Genomic DNA, 18,682 nt, shown 5'->3' on the forward strand with positions numbered 1-18,682 from the left:
ACGATTGCTCTAGTGATGATGATGTGTTACAGGATTGGAAATGTGCGTTCCTTCTCCACGTACAAGACTAACCGAGCCGCGAGGGCTCCTCGTCTCTCCGGTCTGATCCAGTGTGTGTTGCATGCATGCGCCGGCAAACCTGCGCTAGTCTGCCATCCTCATAGCCAACTGCATGTCGTGTACTCCATTTAACCCGTGGTTCTCCATCTAGTTTTTTTATGTGCAATGTACCCACAAAAGCAGCGCATGTCTTTTATCCTCCACGCCATCAACACAGAGAGGGCATTTCCTGTCACCCCTCGGGAGGTGCTAGTTCCGGTTAGCAGCAATGGCACCCCTGGTTAGCGGCCGGCAGCCAGCAGCACATACGAAACCGCCTCAAACATCTGTGTGCATTAGACGCAGGTCGCATCAGAGGTCTGCATGATAGGGGCACGCACTGTGCTCGAAACTGAGCCCCATCCAGTGCTTGTACTTGGCTGTATGCGTGCCTGGTTGCTCATTCGGGTAAAATCATGTACTGTAGCCTTTCGTCATCATCCGCTCCCGGAACGCTCCCGTGAGCTCTAGTAGTGGTTTAGCCAGCAGGCGTTCCGCCTTCCCCCTCGCATTGCCACGCCAAAGATTGTTAGGTATGTCTTCCCAAACATCCATGAACGACTCAATACTAACGGGTGAGTGCACAACAGCACACGCAGCACTGTGTCACGACCCGACTCCGCAAACAGTGACAGCGGTGTGAAATAGGGGGCGTGCAGGCACACAACTCATGCGGGCACATGACTGACACTTAGGCCCGGCCCCCTGTTCGCATTTGGCCACACGAGGGAAGACCTCCGGTTCACGCCATATCGAGCCAACGTCGCCTAGGTCCGAACCTGCTGGCCGTCAGTAAAGTATATTGTGTAGCTGCGGCGGTGGATGTTGACGCGCACGGTCGATATCATATCCGTGCCGAAGCTGAAGGTCTGAATGGTCGAAACCCGTACAGCACTCCCGCCGTCTCTCTGCGCCTTCATTTCGGGAACCTGGGCCTTTGCCATCACCTTCAGCGGGCCCAGGAAGGGCGGGGACATGACAAAGGCCCAGGTTCCCGCCAGGAAGGCGCAGAGCGACGGCGGGAGTGCTGTACGCGGTTTCGACCATCCAGACCTTCAGCTTCCAGTCGCGGCCTTTGGGCTGGGCTCGCTCAAGGTGATGACAAAAGGCCCAGGTTTCCGCCAGGAAGGCGCAGAGAGCCGCCAGGTAGTCTGAGAAGGCCAATTGCCACGGGCTAATCTTCCTTCTCGTGCCTCTTGCCATACATGACGTAGTTGAAGGCGGCAACGGTCAGTTCCACGAGCACCGTCGCCGGGTCTGCAGGCATCACAGAATTCTGTTCTTCAAAACGCCGTCGAGAGATAATCGCGAGACCCTTCCCGCAGCTCACCCGGTCGCCGGATTATCCGGGCTAACTTCTGTATTTCGTATTCTAGCTGGTCAACCTGCTCCTCTAGCGACAAGGCCTGCGCAGGCTGGGGCTGGGGCTGGGCCATGCCGAGAACCTCAGTTTGAGGATGCCTAGAGCCCAGATTTAGAAAGATGTGGCAAGGTTCATCAGTTGCAGACAAGTGCTCTGAAGCGAGGTGGTTTGCGCACAGAGAATCGACTTTAGTACTATATTCAGCGGCAACCTGAGTTACTGGTCTGATACGGTTTGATATGTTTACCAGGGTGCCTCTTTGTGAGCAACTGGAATGCCTGCTACTCTTAACCAATCTGGGCAATGGCCCGTCAGATTTCTGGCGACGCGTCCAGCCTGCTGGAGGGCACCGTGCACGCCATCACGCGGCAGGTGCTTGGAAGGGGGGCAAGGGGTTGAGTTGTTCATTCCAGAAACCAGCCAGCCAGCTGGGCTCTGTCATGTGCTTGGTACCGTAGCGTGGCCTCTGGTGCTCCCTAAAACCCTAAAGTCCGATTTCCACCGGCCGTGCTCCTTAATGTCCTCGATTGAAACCCCCGCGTTGGCAGCTGCCGTCGCCCCGCCCCGCTCTGAGGAAGTGCCGCCGCGCGAACCCTCTCCAAGGCCTCTTCACGTGATCCTTTCACGTGATCCCCTGCAACCTCTTCTTCCACTTAGAATATCTTGTCCTGCCGGAACCGCCGCTCTTGAAGGCACCGACGGGGATATCCGGGAACTGCGGCCGCAGGTGTTTTTCGGCCGCGGTCCAGTCCACCGTGCTGGAGGGGTGGGCCTTGACCCACTCGTGCAGCTTGGGCCAGACGGGTGCCCAGATGAACTGACCGGCCTTTTCCGCACGGGCAACGCCTGTGGGACAATGCAGGACGCCTGTCATCCTCGTGCGCACGCACTCTCTCGGCACAGGGGCGGGAGCGCGCAAGGAGGGAACGGTGTGGCCGGAGGGCCGAGGTGTTGCACCCGCGCGCCAACGGTGTTAACGCGCGCAGGCGCTCACGAGCATCGTGCACAGCTGGGCCTCGCGGAAGTTCGCCGTCGGATGGTACGTTGTTCCGGCGGCATGGGTTTTCGGCGCGCCTGGTGGGGTGGTACGCAATGGAACAGGCGGCATGACACGTACCCGCCAGCGCCGCAGCTCAAGTTGCTACACCGCAGGCCCCGGTCGTGTCGCTAGACATGCAGGCACGGGAGCGTGGGGGCGGGACCTCGCCTGCGTGCTCTCGGCTGACCCGTGTCTTGGCCTGCTATGCACACCTTGCACACACGCCCTACCACGCACAGGCTGGAGTCTGTGGCCCGCTGCGCTGCCAACCCCCAGCCTGGACGATATGCTGGACAGGCGGGCGCGTGGCATGTGGCGTGTGGACGTGTGTGGCGCGAAAGTGGGGCTGTGCGTGACTGCGGGTGGGCTGCCTGGTCCGCCGCCTGCCTTCGCACGCTGTTGGTTCTTCATGCATTGCTCCAACACCGTCCAACCCCAACCCCTTTGGATTCCACAACTACCCATGGGGCGAGGAGCAGCTGTCGGATCAGCGGGACGTGCTGCCATGCGGTGAGCGGGGTGGGTGGGCGGTGGGCGGCGTACGTCAGCAGCAGGTGCTGGGGAAGGGGACCGGTGCGGGGGAAAGAGTGACGATAGGTGGCCTCGGCTAAAAGCAGCAATGGTTCGGACTATTGCCATCCTGAATAAGATATCAGTACAGAGACACTTGACGGCCATCAACAGCCTAGCAAAGGCCAGTACAGATGCAGCAACAGCCTTTACTGCAGTGGAATGGGCCTGTGGGAAGCCTGAGACACAGATGGAATACGGACCCCCCGCACCTTTTCCCTCCCCATCCCAAATCACGTTTCTTGACATCCTGCCAACCCACCTGTCCAGGAAGCTGAGGAAGTAGTCCTTCCTGTCGGCGCGCACTGTGGGGCTGTACGGGGCGGGCGGAATGACCCACCCTGACCTTTGCCCTGCGCGCTGTGCCGCGCTGCCTGCCTGCACCTTTGCTGTACATGCATGGAGCACCCTGCCCCCCGCTCTGCCCCGCCCAAGCGCCCACCCAACTACAGGACCTGGCGTCTGGCTACATGAGCGGCAAGCTGCTGCGCGGACGGGGCCGTGGGGGAGGTGCTGGTACCGGTCGTTCGGACGATGGTGCAGCAGACACGCACGTAGAGCAGGCGGCGATGATGGGCCTTGTGGCGGCTCCAGTCGTGGCCGCCGCGGCGGCAGGCCAATGACGACGTGACCGCTGCTGCACGCCACCAGCAGGCGGCCGCTCCGGCGCAAGTGCACGTACGTTAAAGGCTGGAGGATCAGGAGTGTGGGAGGGTCGGAGGGAAATGGGTTCTGCAGGAGCGGGCTGGTCTGCGACCTGCGGTGAGGAGTACCAGGAGACTGGGGAAGGGAGTGAGGAGTGTTGTGGCTAGGAATTTCCCTGCTGTTTGGTTGATAGCTGGCTGTGCTTGTGCTTGGCAGCGGGACGTGGCTGGTCGCATGGCGGGCCGTGCCTGTACGAAGCGGAGATGAGGTAGACTCTTGCGGCCTCAGACTAGAGACGTGGCGTGGGCGCGGCCCACTTTTCCCTTGCAAGGGGAATACGGCCCAGGAAGCTCCTTGTTTGCTAGCAACCAAAACGACGTTGGAGGCGTCAATGTGCCCTTAATTATAACACGTTTGATAGCTGATTTCTGGGCTATAACGTGTGCCTGGGCCTTAAACGCTGCTGCTGCGTGCACAAGGGACGGCGGCAGCAGGGTAGTGTGAAGGCAAGCTTACGGCACGTGTACGGAGGGTGTGAGCAGCTCCGCTCAGCAGGACAAGGGACCCCTGAGGAGACCCGCCAAACCCTCGACGCCTACAGGGATGTTATAAGCATTCCCGAAGTGCAGCGGTGTGCGAGCGCACCTCGACAGCGCACCCGTCTCGCTGCCTAATGCGGGGTGCATACCGCCCGCCTGGCTGTTGTACTACAGTTGTAGATTGCATTGGTTGAAAGAGATAACTGCTGACGCGGTTCACGAGCCAGTGACATGGAATGCGACCAACCTGCTGTGGACTGACCCCAGGGGCGTGCCGCCTGCATCACTGTCGGCCTACCTAGGCCTACTCCAGCTCTAGTAGGCTTGCTCTCCTAGGACTTAGGCTTCCCTCCTCCCGTACAGAACACGTTACTACGTGCCATCACTCGACCTCCTCTTCCATTACGACACTTCGCAGTGGGTGCCCAGACGGGCGCTGTATGGTGTGAGACGGGCCGTGCCGCTCGGTGCCGCCATGCGCGCTGAGGCGGCGCTGACAGGCAGGAATTTTGATGGTGGCTGGGAATTGAACGTGTAGCAGCATCAGACTGCACCGATAAGTGCATGGCGGCATGGCGCCATCGGCGTACCTGTGCAGCACCTCGTGGGGCAAGCTGCTGGCTAGCTGATAGGATGTGCGCGCACCTGCGCGCGGTGGACCCGTGTCACGCACGTTAGAGCCCCGCGCGCATGCATCAGTGCGTGAAGGACCTCATGCTTATGGGCATCTTGCGGGCAGTATCGCATCGGTCCAGGCACGCGAGCAAGGGCCGCGGCCCCTGCGACGATGCATGTTGGCCGCGTGCAGGCGTGCCGGTTCGCTCCAACCGATCGCTATAACCGATATGATTTTGCTCGCGCTATATGAATGCATTGCTTGCGAGACCCGAGTCCCCATTCTGAGGGGTTTGCATGGGCCCTGCCTTCGAAGACCGGCACAAGGGGACCGGCCGCGCCTGCAGAGGTTGTTCCCTAGGCACGCTCTTGACATCCTGCACATACGATACATTCTTACGATAGAAGAGCGTGTCACCCATTCATTAGAAAGAAAGACTAGACCGCGACATTCCTTCGCTCTTGACCGGCTCTTCGGCACGCAAACCCGCCGGCGCAATCCACACATGATCAGCGGTATTTAGAGGCTAGGGTACGCACTTAGCCTCAATGGCGCTGGACAACCGGCACCGGCTCATCGTCGGCAAGGTGAAGTCGCTGGCTGGGACCCAGCCTCTGGAGCTGTTGCTTAACCAAGGCCCTTGCGTTTTCCCCCACAGCTTGCCGAGGCGTTTGGACTGCCGGAGAATGTTATCGAGAAGACGTTAACGTGAGTAGCGGGATGCAGCCTATTTCGAGGTGAATGGGATGCGCGCTGACCCTCCTCTCTTGCCTTCGCAGGCAAGACAAGCAGGCGGTGAACAGCTTCTTCACCCCGGCTGGCCCACCCTCGCTTGTCTTCGTCTACCAGGTGCGTCCTTGGTGCGCGTGCAGGCTGGGCTCCACGTCGCCGCGGCGGTGCTAGGAACCCAAACTCACCATGCATGCGGCCTAATCCACGCACGCGCAGGTGAAGGAGGACAAGCTGAAGGATGGCAGCGTTGGACCTGTGGACAACAAGCCCACGCTGCACCGCATTGGGCCGGTGCGTGTAGGAGAGGGGGCGGAAGGGGTAGCGGCGGTGGAGGGCTGCTGCATCGCGCATGGTGAAGAGCGCAAATGGTTTGGTCCATGCCATACCGTACTATGCAGCTAATTGTTTACCGTATGGGTCTGCATGCGAGCAGCGGCGGGCCCCGGTGGTGACACAACGTGCCGTTAGGCGTGCGCTTACCGCATACCCGCGCCTTCCTGTCTTAAAACACGTGCGCAGCATGAGCGGATACACAACAAGGGCGTGTACTTCACGCGCTTGAACCCCAAGGGCATCAATGAGAAGACGCTGGAGGCGGACATGGGCAGCGGCGAGCTGTCGGGCGGGGCGCTGGAGAACTTCAAAGCCATCGTCTCGGACCTGTACCTGCCCATCATGCAGGTGGGCCGTGTTGGCTGATGCAATCCCAGTTATGGCTTAGGTTATCAATCTCCTTGGGATAGTAATGAAACGTGCATGTTTGGGGCCGTGGATGAATGGGTTCGCATGGCACGGTAAACACTTTCCTGCACTGGGTGCGCTTGCTCCCGCTTCCTTACCACCCACAGGAGCAGCAGCAGTGGGGCAAGATGTCCACGGAGTACCTGGAGGACTTCCTGTCCTCCACTGCCAAGTTCGGCAGCATGCTGACGGAGGCGGTGGCCACGGTGTCGGGCGGCGTGGAGCTGCGTATGCCCGACCCCAGGTACATCGACCAGTACGGCGACCTGCGGCCCGCCGGCATCACGCAGGCGGCGGGCGATGACGACACGCTGCAGGTGGGCGCAGGAGCGGCGGCGATGGGAAGCAGGGGCGGGCTGGGCGCGGGCTGCTGCGGGTGGGGCGCAGGCAGCCGTGCGCTGTGGGGTTTGTAGGGCTGCGGGCAAGCCGGTGGGGTTGCGGGCAAGCCTTTGCGTAATGGCAGGTAGACTGAGCGGAGGAGGAGTAGGCTGGATGGGAAGGAAGCGGGTTGACACGGTAAGCAGCGGGTGTGCGCACGCGGCGTCACCGTGCGTCACGTCAAAGTCAGAGGCCCAGTCACGGCCCGGCCGGTGCGCACCTGGCCACTGCTTGACACGAGGCCTGCGCAATCCCCTCCTCCCCTGCAGGAGATGGAGGAGTGCCTGACGGAGTGGTGCCGTGAGGCGGAGTTGCTGCTGAACCAGACCAACAAGATCAAGGACGGCGAGGAGCCGGGCCCCGACACGGAGCTGGAGTACTGGCGCACGCGCATGAGCAACTTCAACTCCATCACGGAGCACCTGAAGACCAAGGAGTGCAAGCTGGTGCTGGGCATCTGCAGCCACGCCAAGACCAAGGCGTACCTGCGCTGGCGCGCGCTGGACGTTCAGATTACGGATGCGGCCAACGAGTCCAAGGACAACGTGAAGTACCTGGCGACGCTGGAGAAGAGCATGGAGCCCATGTACCAGGGCCGCGTGACCGACATCACCGAGAGCCTGCCCGCGCTCATGACCAATGTGCGCATGATGTACACCATCGCGCGCTTCTACTCTACTGCCGAGCACATGACTCGCCTGTTCACCAAGATCACCAACCAGCTGGTGCGCCGCTGCAAGGAGCAGATTATGGAGAACGGCAATGGCTAGGGGCGGGGGTGGGGCGGGGACTGGGGTTAGTGTGCGGGGTGATGCGGGCGTGATGCGGCAAGGTTGGGTTTGGGGCGGTGGCGGAGGCAGCCAAGAGTCGGCATGCACCCGCCTTCAGCATATCTGGTACACCCTCTCACCTCTGCCCCACCCCTCACGCCAACACGCAGGTGTACTGCATCCTGTCCGCCATCCGTGAGCGCAAGAAGAGCTTCCAGTTCACGGACGGCACCACGGTGTCTCTGGACCCGCGTGTGGGCTTCTTCATCACCATGAACCCCGGCTACGCCGGCCGCCAGGAGCTGCCGGAGAACCTGAAGGCGCTGTTCCGCGGCGTGACCATGATGGTGCCCAACCGCCAGATTATCATGAAGGTGAAGCTGGCCGCCTGCGGCTATCAGGAGAACGACATCCTGTCCAAGAAGTTCTTCGTGCTGTACGGCCTATGCGAGCAGCAGCTGTCCAAGCAGGCGCACTACGACTTCGGTCTGCGCAACATCCTGTCCGTGCTGCGCACCGCCGGCGCCTCCAAGCGCCAGTCGCCCGACAAGAGCGAGGTGTTCCTGATGATGCGCACGCTGCGCGACATGAACATGTCCAAGTTCGTGGCGGAGGACGTGCCGCTGTTCCTGTCGCTCATTGACGACCTGTTCCCGGGCCTCAAGGCTGACCGCAACTCGTTCCCCGACGTGAACAAGGCGCTGGAGAAGGTGGTGCTGGAGCGCGGGCTGCAGGTGCACCCCACCTGGATGAACAAGTGCATCCAGCTGTACGAGACGTACCTGGTGCGCCACGGCATTATGCTTGTGGGCCCCTCCGGCTCTGGCAAGTCCGCCATCTGCGAGTGCCTGGCGGCGGCACTGACCGAGCTGGGCACCAAGCACGTCATCTGGCGCATGAACCCCAAGGCCATCACCGCGCCTCAGATGTTCGGCCGCCGTGACGACACCACCGGCGACTGGACGGACGGCATCTTCGCGGTGCTGTGGCGCCGCGCCGCCAAGAACAAGAACCAGAACACCTGGATCGTGCTGGATGGCCCCGTGGACGCCATTTGGATTGAGAACCTGAACACGGTGCTGGACGACAACAAGGTGCTGACGCTGGCCAACGGCGACCGCATCCTCATGTCCGCAGCCATGAAGGCCATGTTCGAGCCGGAGAACCTGAACAACGCCTCACCCGCTACCGTGTCCCGCGCCGGTATCATCTACGTGTCGGATGTGGAGCTGGGCTGGGAGCCGCCGGTGAAGAGCTGGCTGCAGAAGCGCGACCCCACAGAGGCGGGCGTGCTGGGCCCGCTGTTCAGCAAGTACATTGACCGCATGCTGGAGTTTGTGCGCATCAGCCTGAAGCCCGTCATGTACAACGAGCAGGTGTGTGGTTGGGCAGCGGGGAGACGCGGGGTCACAGCAGGGACGGGAGCGGGTGTTGGGAGTGAGGCGGGCTGTCGACAGGGGTTTGGGAAGCTCGTGCAGTGGGATCCAGTTGGCGGTGGAGTGAAGTTGGGCATGCGGGTTGGGAAGGCCAGGCTAGGCGGTTTGAATCCGGGGCTGCCTCCGCCCATTCGCACTAACCACGCGCTGCACGCCCTTTCAATGCTCCTCAGGTCTCCATTGTCGGCACCGTCATGACGCTCCTGAACGGCTACCTCAAGTCCATGAAGGAGGCGGGCACGGCCATGAACGACGCCAAGTACGAGCGCGTGTTCCTGTACTGCATGACCTGGTCGCTGGGCGGCCTGCTGGAGATGAAGGAGCGCCCCCTGTTCGACCAAGAGCTGCGTAGCTTCGCCCACAACATGCCGCCCAAGGAGGAGGACAGCGACACCATCTTCGAGTTCCTGGTCAACACCACGGACGCCGAGTGGCTGCACTGGCGCCACTGCGTGCCGGTGTGGACCTACCCCAAGAACGAGGAGAAGCCCAAGTACGCGCAGCTGGTCATCCCCACGCTGGACAGCGTGCGCTACGAGCGCCTGCTGAACCTGTCGTACAACGTGGACAAGGCCACGCTGCTGGTGGGCGGCCCCGGTACCGCCAAGACCAACACCATCAACCAGTTCATCTCCAAGTTCAACGCGGAGACCACCGCCAACAAGACCATCACCTTCTCCAGCCTCACCACGCCCGGCATCTTCCAGATGTCGATTGAGGGCGCGGTGGAGAAGCGCCAGGGCCGCACCTTTGGCCCGCCCGGCGGCAAGCAGATGTGCATCTTTGTTGATGACATCAGCATGCCGTACATCAACGAGTGGGGCGACCAGGTGACCAACGAGATCGTGCGCCAGCTGCTGGAGCAGGGCGGCATGTACTCGCTGGAGAAGCCCATTGGTGACATGAAGTTTATCACCGACGTGCGCTACGTGGCGGCCATGAACACGCCCGGCGGTGGCAAGAACGACATCCCCAACCGCCTCAAGCGCCAGGTGTGTGCGTGGGCGCGGGTGTGGGTGCCGCGGGTGTCAGTGCGCACGTGCGCGTGCGTGCGTGCGAGCTGTGGGGCCACGGACAAGGGCAACTTGTTTTGACGGGCCGGTGTTCCACACACAGACTGCATGTTCCCCCGTACCTTGCTACTTTTCCACTTGCACCCCCGCCTCACCCACACTCCCCGCCCTTATGCTCCTCCCTTGCGCCTTCCCCCGCAGTTCGCCATCTTCAACGTGCCGCTGCCCTCGGTTGCTGCCATCAACGGCATCTTCGGCAAGCTGGTGGAGGGCCGCTTCAGCCGCGACGTGTTCTGCGAGGAGGTGGTGTACGTGGCGTCTAAGCTGGTGCCGCTGACCATCACGCTGTGGAACCGCATCCAGACCAAGATGCTTCCCACGCCCGCCAAGTTCCACTACCTGTTCAACATGCGTGAGCTGTCCAAGGTGTTCCAGGGCGTGATCCTGGCCACCCGCGACCGGTTCAACCTGGCCGCTGGCGACTCGGCCGTGTTTGGCGGCAACGTGGCTAGCCCCGAGGGCTACCTGCTGGGACTGTGGATCCACGAGTGCCGCCGCGTCTTCTCCGACAAGCTGATTAGCTACGAGGACAAGAACTGGGTGGACAAGGCCGTGTTCGACCTGTGCCGCGACAACTTCTCATCCGACCTGGTGAAGCAGGTGGAGGAGCCCATCTACTTTGTGGACTTCCTGCGCGAGCCGGCGGTGGATGATGAGACCGGTGAGATTGTGGACGCCCACCCCTCCTTCTACGAGTCCGTGCCCGGTGGCCTGCCGGAGGTGCGCGCGCGCGTGGAGGGCCTGCAGCGCAAGTTCAACGAGGAGAGCAAGGTGATGAAGCTTGAGCTGGTGCTGTTCACGGATGCGCTGACGCACCTGATGCGCATCACGCGCCTGCTGGCCATGGCCCGGGGCTCGGCACTGCTGGTGGGCGTGGGCGGCAGCGGCAAGCAGTCGCTGTCACGCCTGTCGGCCTACATTGCCGGCGCCTACCCCTTCCAAATCACCATCACCAAGACCTACAACGTCTCCAACCTGTTTGAGGACATCAAGGGCCTGTACAAGATCGCCGGCTTTAAGGGCCAGCCTGTGTGCTTCATCTTCACCGACGCCGAGGTGAAGGATGAGGGCTTCCTGGAGTACATCAACCAGATTCTGATGACTGGTGAGGTGGCGGGCCTGCTGACCAAGGAGGACCAGGACATGATCGTCAATGACATCCGCCCCGTCATGAAGCACCAGGCGCCCGGCATTCTGGACACGTACGACAACCTGTACAACTTCTTCCTCAACCGCGTGCGTGACAACCTACACGTGGTGCTGTGCTTCTCGCCCGTGGGCGCCAAGTTCGCCCGCCGTGCGCAGCAGTTCCCCGGTCTTATCAACGGCTGCACCATCGACTGGTTCCTGCCCTGGCCCGAAGAAGCGCTGACCTCCGTGTCGGGCAAGTTCATTGACGAGTTCACGATGGCTTGCCCCAAGGAGGTCAAGAACCAGCTGAAGCTGCTGATGGGCCACGCACACGTGTTCGTGACCGCTGCCTGCAAGGAGTACTTTGAGAAGTACCGCCGCTACGTGTACGTCACGCCCAAGTCGTACCTGTCCTTCCTCCAGGTGCGTGTGTGTTGGTGGCAAGGGGTTTGCAGGTGGGGGCAAGGAGGGAAGGGAAGGGGGTTACGAGAACCAAACCCAAAGGCCGCTTGGGTGGAGGCAGCATGGGAGGAGGACGGGGGTGGGAAGAAGGGGCTGGGGTTGCATGTGGTGCAAGAGAAGGTGGCGTAACGGGTTGGCGGGGCGTTTTGACAGTCAACATTTACTACACACACGTACCTTATACCTACACTGCATCCATGACACCGTACCAAAGTGCTTACTCACCCCGCGCCCCTTTCCCCTCTCTCCTTCCTACCCCTCAGGGCTACAAGGAGCTGTACGCCAAGAAGTGGTCGTTCACCAAGGAGCTTGCGTACCAGATTGAGGGTGGCCTGCAGAAGATGTTTGAGGCCAAGGCCGACGTGAACAAGATGAAGGCGGAGCTGGCGGTGAAGAACCAGGACCTGGCCGTGTCGGCCAAGGAGGCGGAGGCGCTGCTGAAGCAGATTAGCGAGAGCACCGCCATCGCCGAGAAGGAGAAGCAGAAGGTGGCGGTGATTGTGGACGCCGTGACGAAGAAGGCCAGCGAGATTGCGACCGTGAAGGACGATGCTGAGCGCGACCTGGCTGCCGCCAAGCCCGCGCTGGATGCTGCCCTGGAGGCGCTGAACTCGATCAAGGATGGCGACATCAAGAACCTGAAGGCGCTGAAGAAGCCGCCTCAGATTATCACCCGCATTTTCGACTGCGTACTGGTGCTGCGCATGCTGGTGAGTGCGGTGCCTGCGGTTTCTGGGCTCCAGGGCGGGGGGCCAGGGCAGCAGTGCGGCGCTGGAAGGTAAAGGCCTTCGGTGCTGGTTCCCATGCTTGCGCGAATGCTTTATTCCTGACTCGCTTCTCACTACCACCCCTGCTCCCCACTGCAATCCCACACAGCCCGTCACCAAGGCGGAGTACACGGATGAGAAGGGCCGTATGGTGCAGGTCGGCAACTACCCGGAGGCGCAGAAGATGATGAACCAGATGAGCTTCCTGCAGGATCTGAAGGACTTCGCCAAGGAGCAGGTGTGTGCGCAACACATGCTTAGGGGGCTAGGCGCAGGCAGGCATGTTGGGGCTGCTGTATGTGTTGGATGCATAGGCGCTTGCATTCTACCCACATGGCAGTACCCATCCACCACACCACCGCTTGCGCGCGCAGCCATTGTGCCCGCCCCTCCCTCCAACCCTCTTAACTCGCCCTCTCTTCCTGCCCACCACCACCACCACCACTGCACCCCACACCCAGATCAACGACGAGACGGTGGAGCTGCTGGAGCCGTACTTCATGTCGGAGGACTTCACCTTTGAGAACGCGCAGAAGGCGTCCGGCAACGTGGCTGGCCTGTGTAACTGGGCCGAGTCCATGGCCAAGTACCACAATGTGGCCAAGGTGGTGGAGCCCAAGATTGCCAAGCTGCGCGAGGCCGAGGCTGAGCTCAAGCTGGCCACCAAGGAGAAGAACGCCGCCGAGGAGCGCATGGCCAAGGTGCAGGCCAAGCTGGACGAGATGCAGGCGCAGTTCGATGCCGCCATGGCGCACAAGCAGGCGCTGGAGGACGACGCAGCGGCCACGCAGCGCAAGATGGACTCCGCCAACGCGCTCATTGGCGCTCTGGCGGGCGAGGAGGCGCGCTGGACGGCGCAGTCCAAGGAGTTCGACGTGCAGATCCAGCGCCTCACCGGCGACTGCGCGCTGGCCTCCGCCTTCGTGTCCTACCTGGGCCCCTTCAACAAGGAGTTCCGCGAGCTGCTGCTGAACCGCGACTTCTATGGCGACTGCATGAAGCTGAACGTGCCGGTGACGCCGCACCTGCAAATCACCAAGTTCCTGGTGGACGACAGCGAGGTCGGCGAGTGGAACCTGCAGGGCCTGCCCACCGACGAGCTGTCCATCCAGAACGGCATCATGGTCACCCGCGCCAGCCGCTATCCGGTGCTGGTGGACCCCCAGGGCCAGGGCCGCGAGTGGATCAAGAACCGCGAGGAGGCTAACCAGCTCAAGACCACGCAGCTGAACGACAAGCTGTTCCGCAACCACCTGGAGGAGTGCCTGGCCTTCGGCCGGCCGCTGCTGATTGAGAACATTGAGGAGGAGCTGGACCCGCTGCTGGACCCCGTGCTGGAGCGGCGCCTGGTGAAGAAGGGCAAGACCTGGGTGGTGCCGCTGGCGGATAAGGAGGTGGACTTTACGGAGACCTTCCGCCTCTTCTGCACCACGCGCCTGCCCAACCCGCACTTCACGCCCGAGCTGAGCGCCAAGGTGACGGTGGTTGATTTCACCGTGACCATGGCGGGCCTGGAGGACCAGCTGCTGGGCAAGCTGATCAGCAAGGAGAAGAAGGAGCTGGAGGACCAGCGCCAGCAGCTGCTGGAGGAGGTGCAGAGCTACAAGAAGCGCATCAAGCAGCTGGAGGACGACCTGCTGTTCCGCCTGTCCAACAGCCAGGGCAACCTGCTGGACGACACGGAGCTGATTGACGTGCTGGCCGTCACCAAGCAGACCGCGCAGGTGTGTGTGTGTGTGTGTGTGTGTGTGTGTGTGTGTGTGTGTGTGTGTGTTGTTATGTGTGTTGGCCTGGTTAACTGGCAGGCGGGCTGGAGTGCAGGGCGAGTGGGTAGTTGGGTGGCAAGTCGGAAAGGGAACAAGGGGATGGGAAGGCGCAGGGGGGAAGGGTGGAAGGTGTGCCCAATCCCAAACTCGTAGCGCTGTAGCTCACCTGCCCCCTATGCTCACTCGTAACCCGCACAGGACGTGAGCGAGAAGCTGGCCAACGCCTCGGAGACCAACAAGCGCATCAACGAGGCGTGCGAGGAGTACCGCCCCGTGGCCCACCGCGCCACGCTGCTGTACTTCCTGATTGCCGAGTTCTCGGTGGTCAACTGCATGTACCAGACCTCGCTGGCGCAGTTCAACCAGCTGTACGAGCTGGTGAGTGCGGCGTGCGGGGGTGCGAAACGGGTTGGGCTACCGTACGGAGTGCAGTTTTGCATAAGGCCAGATGGTGAAAGGGGGCTGTTTCTTTCTTGCTTTTGCACTCGCTTACCGTACACCTACGTGCATCTTGCTAACCCCTGGTCCGCCCACCGTCGTCCGCCTTGCCCCACAGGCCATCGACCGCAGTGAGAAGGCCAACATGCCCTCCAAGCGCATCCACAACATCATCGAGTACATGACCTACGAGATCTACCTGTACGTGCAGCGCGGCCTGTTCGAGCGCCATAAAATCATCTTCGCGCTGATGCTCACCAACAAGGTGTTGACGTCGGCGGGCAAGGTAAAGGCCACCGACCTGGACGTGTTCCTGAAGGGAGGCGCCGCGCTGGACATCAACAGCGTGCGCAAGAAGCCCAAGGACTGGATCCCCGACTCGGTCTGGCTCAACATCATTGCGCTGTCGGCCATGGACGCCTTCCGCGACATCCCCGACTCCGTCTTCCGCAACGACGGCCTGTGGCGGCAGTGGTACGACCAGGAGGCGCCCGAGATGGCCAAGGTGCCCGACTACGAGGACCGCCTGAACAAGTTTGAGCGCATGTGCGTGGTGAAGACGTTCCGTGAGGACCGCACCCTCATCGCCGCCGCCGACTACATTGCTGAGGCGCTGGGCCAGCGCTTCGTGGAGTCGGTGCCGCTCAACATGGAGAAGGCCTGGCAGGAGAGCCATGCCAAGTGCCCGCTCATCTGCCTGCTGTCGCCCGGCGCCGACCCGACCAAGCTGATTGAGGACCTGGCCAAGAAGAAGAAGATCAAGACGCTGGGCGTGTCCATGGGCCAGGGCCAGGAGGTGATTGCGCGCAAGCACATGGCGGCGGCCAGCCTGGAGGGCCACTGGGTGCTGCTGCAGAACACGCACCTGGGCCTAGGCTACCTGACTGAGGTGGAGACCTTCCTGGTCAAGGTGAGCGGGGGAAAGGGAGTGGGGGAACGGGTAATAAGGAGGCAGGCGCTGAGTATGGATACACCGGGGTTGACAGGGGCGTGGGCACGTTTGGTGATGGGAACAAGAGTATGGGGCTCCGCTGCACCTGTTTTGCCCTGACCCGTGCCTCCACTTTGCCAGCCCTGTAACCCCGGCTCTCACCGCTTCTCTTTCCCCCGTCCACATCCAAACCCCCTCTGCAGGAGGAGAACGTGCACGAGGACTTCCGCCTGTGGATTACCGCGGAGCCGCACCCGCAGTTCCCCATCGGCCTGCTGCAGATGGGCATCAAGATCACCAACGAGGCGCCGGTGGGCATCAAGGCCGGCCTGCGCGCCTCCTACCAGTGGGTCAACCAGGACATGCTGGACATGGTGTCGCGGCAGGAGTGGCGCCAGCTGCTCTTCGTCATGTGCTTCCTGCACAGCGTGGTGCAGGAGCGCCGCAAGTTCGGCCCCATCGGCTGGAACGTGCCCTACGAGTTCAACCAGTCGGACCTCAGCGCCTGCGTGCAGTTCCTGCAGAACCACCTGTCGGAGATGGACGCCAAGAAGGCGCCGCAGCCCACCTGGGAGACGGTGCGCTACATGATCAGCGCCATCCAGTACGGCGGCCGCATCACCGACGACTTTGACAAGCTGCTGATGGACACCTTTGCGGAGAAGTACTTCCTGCAGCCGGTGCTGCAGCCCAGCTACGAGCTGTTCAAGGACACGCGCTCAAGCGACGGCTTCAGCTACCGTGTGCCCGACTCCACCGACATTGACGCCTTCCGCTCCTACATCGAGACGCTGCCCGGCACCGAGTCGCCCGAGATCTTCGGCCTGCACCCCAACGCGGACATCACCTTCCGCACGCTGCAGGTGCAGGAGTCGATCGTGACCATCCTGGACACCATGCCCAAGGGCGCCGGCAGCGGCAGCGGCCTGAGCCGTGAGGATGTGGTGGACAAGATTTGCGAGGACCTGCTGTCCAAGGTGAGCGGCGGTGGCGGAAATGGCAGCGGCGTAGTTGGGGGCAGCTGGGGCTCGGGGTGCGGGTGGGCGGGTTTGCTGGGCACGGCCACGCGCACGGTATCCAAGTTCGCTATCTAACCCACACATTCCCCTGGCCCCTTCTTGCACAGGCGCCCCCGCTGTTTGACAAGGAGGAGACGAAGGAGAAGCTGAAGAAGCTGCCCGGCGGCCCCACGCTGCCGCTGACGGTGCATCTGCGGCAAGAGATTGACCGCCTCAACATCGTCACACGCCTGACCACCACCACCCTGAAGAACCTGCGCCTGGCCATTGCCGGCACCATCGCGCTGAGCGGCGGCCTCATCGACGCCCTGGACGCGCTGTTCAACGCCCGCATCCCGCAGCAGTGGCTCAGCAAGTCCTGGGAGGCGTCCACGCTGGGCAACTGGTTCACCGGCCTGCTGCAGCGCTACGACCAGCTGAACAAGTGGCTGAACCTGGGCCGGCCCAAGGCCTACTGGATGACCGGCTTCTTCAACCCACAGGGCTTCCTCACCGCCATGAAGCAGGAGGTGAACCGCAAGCACGCGGCGGACAAGTGGGCGCTGGACGACGTGGTCATGAGCAGCGAGGTGACGCACCCGCCCAAGGACTTTGAGAGCCTGAAGGAGGGCGCGCCCGAGGGCGTGTACGTGTACGGGCTGTACCTGGACGGCTGCGCCTGGAGCGGCCGCGAGAACCGCCTGATGGACAGCGACCCCAAGAAGCTGTTCAACCCGCTGCCGGTGCTGCACGTGACGGGCGTGCTGGCCAAGGACAAGAAGCGCAGCGGGCTGTACGAGGCGCCCACCTACCGCGTGAAGGCGCGCAAGGGCCTCAACTTCATCACCACCTTCTCGCTGCGCACCGAGGACGACAAGTCCAAGTGGATCCTGCGCGGCGTGGGCATCCTGTGCTCCATCGACTAAGCGTGTCGTGTCGAGGCGTGCCGGCAGAGGAGCAGCAGCGGCCGGGAGGGAGGGAGGATGGGTTAGGGAGGCGGCACTGACGCAGCAACGTGTGTGCGTGACTGTGTATGATTATGCCCTGACTTGGTAACGTGTGTGAGTGTGCGTGCGTGCGCTTTGCGTGAGCGTGCAATTGGCGTACGAGATTCTGGCATGTGAGCTTGTGTTGCGACACAGACGACAAGGTACAATGTGCGCAGCGTGCGATTCAGAACCATGTGATACGATATTGGTGGCAGTAATGTGTATACCTGTGTGCACCGTACGGTATACGGACGCTGCGTTAATGCAGAAGCTGCAGGCGCAGGATGCCACTGCGTGACCGTGCCGAACACTGCTGCAGCAGGGACACCCCTGTACTGCAGTAACGGGCGCAGCAATGTAATGCCTAAAGAATTTCGTGCCTTCAGTCTCCACCAGTTGCCCGGGTTGGCTTTGATGCCGAGTAAGCAAAAGCAGAAACGCAGCATCCGGACGGCAGCCAATCCACTCGGCTAAATGCTGTTACCGTACGTTTGCATGAACTGGACTCGGAGCTGGAGCCGGCCATGTGCTAGCTCCGCCCAGCTGTGTTTGCAGGGGGGAGGCGTCATGCGATACGACATGTTGGTGGCGCGGGTGTCTCCAGGTTGGTTCTGTCGCTTGGCGCAGGGGGGGGGTAGGAAACAAAGTGCCAGACCCCATGCCCCGAAATCCCCCGGGACCCCCCTTGAGGGGACGACCGACCCCCCGACGGACAAAACCTTGTTGTTCAGGGGTTAAAACCCCTCCATTTTATACCAAAGTGGTGTCAATCGACTCCTCTTGACGAGCACTATCACTCCGTGCCATCAGCTGTCCTGTTCTGAGACTTCGGTCACCGGCGGGATCCTATCCATGGGAATCCCCTTGACCCAGACCACCCCGCGCTCAACTCTCTGCCGCGTGACGAATGGACAATGTGCATCGGCAGCCTTGTTCGACGTGAACTCGTGCGCACCGGCGCTTCAGAGCCCAGCTGTGTCAGTGCGCACGTGTCCAATGTGGAGACATGTCCCGACGGGTCCACGCCCGGACGCGCAACTTAGCCCTCCCACGCTTTGTTTGTGCTTATTACGTCATAACGCGCACATATGAGCCTCGTACTGCTGCGTTTGGCCCCTAGTTCTGCTTGTGGGGCGCTTCCCGAAATCCACCAGGATGGGCTCCCGAAACCCAACGGACCCCCAGGGACGAGGACCGAC

General features: G+C 61.8%; 3 protein-coding genes across 3 annotated transcripts; 2 read left to right on the forward strand and 1 right to left on the reverse strand.

Moving 5' to 3' along the window:
• Positions 1-14: 14 nt before the first annotated feature.
• CHLRE_11g476000v5 (uncharacterized protein) lies at positions 15-1,634 on the reverse strand. The gene is made up of 2 exons (XM_043067625.1): positions 1,430-1,634; positions 15-1,356 (listed from the first exon to the last, which is right to left on the reverse strand). Exons 1-2 carry the CDS (start codon positions 1,533-1,535, stop codon positions 1,274-1,276), a joined length of 189 nt encoding a protein of 62 aa, XP_042919630.1. The 5' UTR covers positions 1,536-1,634; the 3' UTR covers positions 15-1,273.
• A 100-nt stretch (positions 1,635-1,734) lies between these two features.
• Positions 1,735-5,106, forward strand: CHLRE_11g476026v5 (uncharacterized protein). Its single transcript, XM_043067626.1, has 4 exons — positions 1,735-1,834; positions 2,449-2,501; positions 2,741-2,798; positions 3,524-5,106. The coding sequence occupies exons 1-4, from the start codon at positions 1,766-1,768 to the stop codon at positions 3,692-3,694; spliced, it is 351 nt and encodes a 116-aa protein (XP_042919631.1). The 5' UTR covers positions 1,735-1,765; the 3' UTR covers positions 3,695-5,106.
• A 48-nt stretch (positions 5,107-5,154) lies between these two features.
• On the forward strand, positions 5,155-17,856 carry CHLRE_11g476050v5 (uncharacterized protein). Its single transcript, XM_043067627.1, has 17 exons — positions 5,155-5,458; positions 5,530-5,579; positions 5,651-5,720; positions 5,820-5,894; positions 6,123-6,284; positions 6,452-6,661; positions 6,992-7,487; positions 7,583-8,868; positions 9,102-9,920; positions 10,143-11,555; positions 11,858-12,304; positions 12,471-12,599; positions 12,823-14,085; positions 14,326-14,505; positions 14,684-15,475; positions 15,700-16,473; positions 16,623-17,856. Exons 1-17 carry the CDS (start codon positions 5,420-5,422, stop codon positions 17,418-17,420), a joined length of 9,003 nt encoding a protein of 3,000 aa, XP_042919632.1. The 5' UTR covers positions 5,155-5,419; the 3' UTR covers positions 17,421-17,856.
• The last annotated feature ends 826 nt before the right edge of the window (positions 17,857-18,682 follow it).

This window comes from Chlamydomonas reinhardtii, chromosome 11 (genome assembly GCF_000002595.2).
Source record: "Chlamydomonas reinhardtii strain CC-503 cw92 mt+ chromosome 11, whole genome shotgun sequence".
Classification (NCBI taxonomy): Eukaryota; Viridiplantae; Chlorophyta; class Chlorophyceae; order Chlamydomonadales; family Chlamydomonadaceae; genus Chlamydomonas; species Chlamydomonas reinhardtii.